At 40.6% G+C, this 6,000-nt stretch overlaps 1 protein-coding gene across 1 annotated transcript in view; it reads right to left on the bottom strand.

Annotated features, from left to right (window-relative positions):
• Window positions 1-6,000, bottom strand: part of LOC102473797 (pregnancy zone protein) — a 68,744-nt gene that overhangs the window by 35,731 nt on the left and 27,013 nt on the right. The window contains exons 18-22 of the mRNA XM_006164865.3: window positions 4,364-4,490; window positions 3,511-3,739; window positions 2,224-2,350; window positions 1,749-1,870; window positions 1,015-1,066 (exon numbers count right to left, since the gene is read on the bottom strand). Coding sequence (XP_006164927.1) covers window positions 1,015-1,066; window positions 1,749-1,870; window positions 2,224-2,350; window positions 3,511-3,739; window positions 4,364-4,490 — 657 coding nt within the window. The remainder of the gene's footprint in view (window positions 1-1,014; window positions 1,067-1,748; window positions 1,871-2,223; window positions 2,351-3,510; window positions 3,740-4,363; window positions 4,491-6,000) is intronic.

Raw genomic sequence — 6,000 nt, 5'->3', positions numbered from 1 at the left:
TGGGCAGAACAATTGAATGGGGGGGGAGGAAGGTATGGAGGGCAACCATGGATGCCAGGGACAATGGGGGAGGAAGTTGGGACATAGCTGAGGGTGGGGGATGGGGAATCAGGGATGGCAAGACAAAGGGCAAGGTATGCAGGACGTAAGAATTGGAAAATTATTTGCTGAGAACATATATGTGGATGTGCTTGATTGAGCCAATGCACAGTGTATTTTGGATGGAAAATTCATTTGTGTGTTGTGATGGTGTAAAGTGAATTAATAAAATAAAAAAGAAATAAAATAAGGGAGACCAGCAAAAAAAAACAAAAAACAAAAAAACAAAAACAAAACAAAACAAAAAAAACACTATGTACATTATTTTAGAGACTAGCTCTTATGATTCAAACTTACTATGACTGTTTTCCTTCTACTCAGGCCTGGGACACTCTAAGCTTCTACGTTGGCTGGTTAATGAAAAGCCACTGAGTGGGGAACCAGCAGTTGGCGTAATGGCTATGTTGCTGAACTTCCATGTAGTCAACCACGGTTCGCATCCCGGACCCGGTGGCTTAAAACTCACGCCGGGCGCATGTGCGTGTGTGCCCAAGATCCCGAGAGGAGAATGGAGGAGAAGGGATTGCGGCGTGACCATCCCCCCTGGGGGGTGATTTCTCGCTTTCTGTCTCTATGTCTCTCTCTGTCTGTCTGGCGAGCGCACGCGCCCTATAGTGAAAACCTCTCAAAAAAAAAAAATAAATAAAAAGCCACTGAGTGATGGAGGTCAGAGAGTTAAATGTGAGCTGAGAAAGTTCTGGTGTTAGTCCTGTATCTATCACCAGAGCCATATTAACCTACTCTTCTGGGCTCAGGGTCCTCATCTGAAAAATGTATAAAAGAATTATTTGATATTGCATTCACTTCAGTGGGACATTCTGCAAATTAGGGGAGATGATACATATGGATATTTAATCTTAAATTTAAACCAGGTGTGACTTTGTTCACACTATGATTATGAGGATTGACTCTTACCTGAAGCACAGGCCATGGAGTTGAAAGTCTTCTCTTGCTCAATACCTTCAGGCTTAAGAGAAAGAAACGCAGAAAGGTGTAAACATCTAGATCATGGCAGGACAACCATAGATTCCTTGCTTTGAAGGGTAGGGTTTACATGAAATGATGTGTAACATCCTACTAATTTAATTATTCTAAATCCATAAAACATCAATGAACCAAGGTGGTTGGTAGACGACAAAATGACAAGAGGCAATAAAAACCATGAATCAAAGGTAATAGATTTGAGAGATATGGAAAACTGGGGAGAGAAGTGGAGATTTAAAAAAAGGGAATATCTCTCATATAATTTATGAAAAAAGCTATTTGCATTATCTGGCAATGTTTCCTGCAATACTTTTAGGGTAGAAAATCCCATTAGTTTTATAGGATGGATTATGTGAGCATGGTTTTGTCCCTTGCTGATGAAACAATGGTCACACTGGTTTTATTCTTAATGTTGTTAGGGACTGGGACCACCAAGTGGTATGGTAGTTAAGGTGCTGGACTCTCACATGGCTGACTATAGTTTGACTTGCTTTCTCGCTTTCCCTCTCTTTGTCTCTCTCTGGTGAGTGTATGGGCCATATAGAAAACAAAACAAAACAAAACAAACAAAAAATAACCAAGTAAATAAAAAAAATAAATAATTCTTGAAAAAATAAAGTTTTGGGGACCTAAACAAATACATTAAGCAGGCTGGACTGACTCACCTCAACCAACAGGGTTTTGATGACTGTGTCTTTCCTTCCAATCTCAGAGACCTCAGCAACCTCATTATCACATAGTTCTAGAGACTGAATTGCTTCTGTGCTTACTGAGAGGTTCACATTTCCTAAAAACAAAGAATGTTTTAAATATCTCATCTTGAGAGTTGTCCAGTCATTTTTAAGGGCTGTACCTAACTTTACAATTACCCAGAATGTGAAATAAAGCTAAGAGAAACAAAACAAACAAACAGAAAAACTCAAGGCTCATGTGTACTGAGTAACGGATACCCAAGAGCAGTGATCATGAAGACCAGGTCCAGAGAGAATAGTAGGAGGCAGTTATCGTGACTAGAAATAAACACAAGAAATTATATAATTATATCTATGAGAAGCAAAACAGAATGAAAGGAATGAAAGGAATGCTCAGGTATTCACTGTCCTTGCTGGTTGGTGAGCCTTTTTCAGCACTGTCACTCACCCAGAGTTTTAGGAGTCACTGTCCAAGACACGGTTTGCCGCTCATTTCCACAGATGCAGTAGGATTCCTCTCCCTTTTGGTTTTGGGAAGCTTGGAAGGCTGGAGAGTCTTTCAGCTCCACATGGACCTATTACCCACAAGGGAGACAAAGAGACAAATATGATCAGACAATGGTAAGATTATGGATATATGGAGCTGAGCTAAGTGTAAGACCTTGCAGTAAACTAAGATGAAAAAAAAGAGAGACACATAACCTCAACCATGCTTTAAGAAGCATAAAAATGGCAAGGACACAAATCAAAATTGACTGTGCGCAGGCTCTGGCATTTACATTAAGGCAGACTGAAGAAACCTGTGATGAGGAGCCGTGCAGGAGAGGGAGGAGCAACAATTGGATGTTGCTTTTGCAATTGCTACCTACTGGTTTATGCCTGCTCTTTAGATTTTCTTACTGACTCCTCTTTACTCCTCCCGTTCTTTTCTATCTCCAAGATACATTGCATCTCCACCCTCTCCAAGGAATAGGATGTTGTCTAAGAGGATCCTGATCTCGATATTGTGTTACATATGATATAATCTATACCCCAAACCATTACATGATTTACAAAGAGATAAATGCTGTAAACTATGTGTTGTGGAGATTTTGAGATGAGGACCTGGAGAATGACACTCATGGAATTAAGAAAATTGATTTTTGTGTCAGCATCAAGAATCTTCCTAGTGGGACCAGCAGATGGTGTAATGGTTACATCGCTGGATTCCCAGAGTTGAGTGTGGTTCAAGTCCCAGACCAAGCAACTTTAAACTCATGCCGGGTGCATGTGCATGTGTGCCCAAGATCCCCAGGGGAGAATGGGAGAGAAAGGATTGCGGTGTGGTTATCCCCAGTGGGGGTGATTTTTTGCTTTTTGCCTCTCTGTCTCTCTGGCAAGCGCATTTGCCCTGTTGCAAAAAAATCTCTCTTGAAAAACAAAAAACAAAAAACAAAAAGAATCTTCCTAGCATGAAGACTAACTGTGGCAAAGAGCTTCTGTAAGCTCTAGAAGATTGAAAACAAAAACGAACAAAAAGACACTATAGTTAGAGAAGCATAATTTTAGCAGCAGTAGCACATATATCATTGTATTGTCTTTCTGATCATGTCCTGCCTTGCTTAGTACTGTTTATGTGTAGTGCGAACATATAAGTCCTTTATTTATTCTTAGTCTCGGGGACAGGATCAGTAGCTAACTCACCAAAGGACTCTTTTGTTTTATCTCACCTTCTAATTCACTCTCTTTTTCTTACCCGGATGCATTTGGGAAGATAGTTTAACACAGTGGCCTTGAGTGTGAAGGCCTCCCCGCGGATCACAGAGTAGGGCATGGTGAGCTCCACAAAGAAGGGCTGGAAGGCTCGGAGAGAGGCAACGGGAGAGAGCCCAAGTCCAGTGTCTTCGGACAGGCAGAAGGCCCCTGCCTTCCACTCGGTGATGGTGTCAGGGACTGTTACTCCTACCTCAGCCACACCTGTGGAGCTGGGGATGACGGCAACACGAAGAACAGAACGGAAGCGGGTGAAACATCTTTTTTTCAAGTGAGAATCAATATGTGTAAAGTTAATGTCAAGAACTGAATCCAGTTAAGGGTGTGTGTCCACACGCATGTGCACCAGATTAGGTATGAGGGACCAAGTTGAGAAATGAAAGGCTCTAAAAGGTACCTCTTTCCCATATCAATCTAGCATCACATATGTCTTACCTTAAAAAAAAAAAAAATATATATATATAAGCATATTTAAAAATCATGATCCAGCAAATAGACCATTGTATTAGTAAAGTCTGATTTGTTCATGTACTTTTTCCAATCTCGATACTTTTGGAAGATTCCCTTATGGTATTAGGCCACATAGCGTTTGGATATTTTTAGATTCCATGTCTGTTTTTTGGAAGCCTCAGGAAAAAATTATTTTAGAATTACTCAGTTCTGAGACAACTATACTAAGGAATCTATGCAGTTAAAGCATTTCACTTAGGTCTATCCTGAAATAAAGTTCAGGGTAATTATTTAGACCTCTTTAGAAAAATCAATTTAGAACTGCAAATGCTGGAGGATTCACATTCTCTGCCCCACAGGGAATGGAGAGAAATGAAAGTACTTACTCCACCACCACCAGCTCCCAGATCCAGGTCTCAGGGAAGTAGGCCCGCACAGTTTTAGGGACTGGCTCCAGACTTTGTACGTTGTTAGAAATTGTCATATCATGTTGAGGTACATACAGAGCTGCTCCTGGAACGCCTCCAAAAAAGAAAACAATAGTCAAATTAAAGAAAAAAAATATTTCATGGTACATATAGGAGACTAGGGAGACCAAATCTTCAGTTCTCCCATTCAGCTTGTCTCCTAGTAAGTGAAGGGTTTTGGAAAACTAGATTTGCTGATCCCTCAATTCTTTGAGTAGAGAAGAATCTTTGTCCAAGGTGGAAATTCCATGTTCCCTAGATATGACATAATTTTATAGTATGGAAGTTGGGAGATGGTTTATGGATTATGGGGAAAGGGCCAGCTTTTGAGGTGAGATAGTATTGTTTCCTCTTTCCAAGGATGAAACAGCTGAAGCCAGCAGGTGATGTGGTGGTTAAGGTGTTGTACTCCTACATGGTCAACCACAGTTTGAGTCCTGGACCTGGTGGCTTGCTTTCTCACTATCTCTCTCTCTCTCTCTGGTCAAATTAATAATAATAATAAATAAAATTAACTAAGTAACTCTAAAAGAGGAAAGATGAAGAAGCAATTATAAAATGTTTTCTAGTCTACCTAAGGGTTGGCTAAACTGAAAATTGTTTGAATCACAATCAGGGTGAATAGAGTTTAATGATACAATTTTTTTTGTACCGTCTCAAAGCATGCAAATTCATTGTTCTCTGGAAAGTGATTACTATATCAGATTTTGTTCAGTTTATTTTATAAAAAGGGGAAATGAAGAATCCAAGATGCCAAAGAGGGAAATTTCATCTGATATAGTCCAATGGTTGAGACGAAGGTCCCATTTTCAAAAATGAGAGGGCAGAGAGCTAGATATGAAGTCTATCTGGTCCATGCTGAGCATGAAATCACACTTATAAACTGAGTTTGAGTTAGGATCCACAACTGCTATCCCATCTGATATTTCAGAAATTCCTTGTGAAATAATACAAGTGTAGGAGTGTGGCTAACTAATCATATTTCTTTTCCTTCCATTTTTTTTTTTGAGAGATATTTTTGGCATAGGGCTTGTGTGCTTGCAAGGGAGATAGAGAAAGACAGACAGAAAGCGAGAAATCATCCCCCGGCGGATGGCCACACCACAATCCCTTCTCCATTCTCCTCTTGGGATTTTGGGCACACATGCACATGCTCCTGGTGTGAGTTTTAAGCCACTGGTCCCGCGATTCGAACTGCAGTTGACTATGTGGGAGTCCAGCAACATAACCATTAGGCCATGTGCTGGTCCCTGACTAGCCCTATTTCTTAAAGGCTAGACATCTCATTTGCCCTCTTTTTCTCTCATCATGCAATGTAACAGTATATTTTTGCTCCCAGACCCTGCTGACCATTAAGAATGACTGATTTTGGGAGTTTAGAACAAACACTCTTTTTTCTTTCAACACAGGCATAGTCTCTTAGAATTTCTATCTCTCTCTCTTTTTTAAACTGCCACAGGTGGGGGTGCTCTCACCAGAGAGAGAGGGAGAAAAAGAGACAAGGAGAGGGAGAAAGAACTCAGTGATAGATGGCCACAGCAGTCTCCCCCTCCTTC

Source organism: Tupaia chinensis, unplaced genomic scaffold (genome assembly GCF_000334495.1).
Source record: "Tupaia chinensis unplaced genomic scaffold, TupChi_1.0 Scaffold143747_1, whole genome shotgun sequence".
NCBI lineage: Eukaryota > Metazoa > Chordata > Mammalia > Scandentia > Tupaiidae > Tupaia > Tupaia belangeri.
Note: the sequence above shows the minus strand (reverse complement) of the source record. Positions and strands in the feature narration are given on the sequence as shown.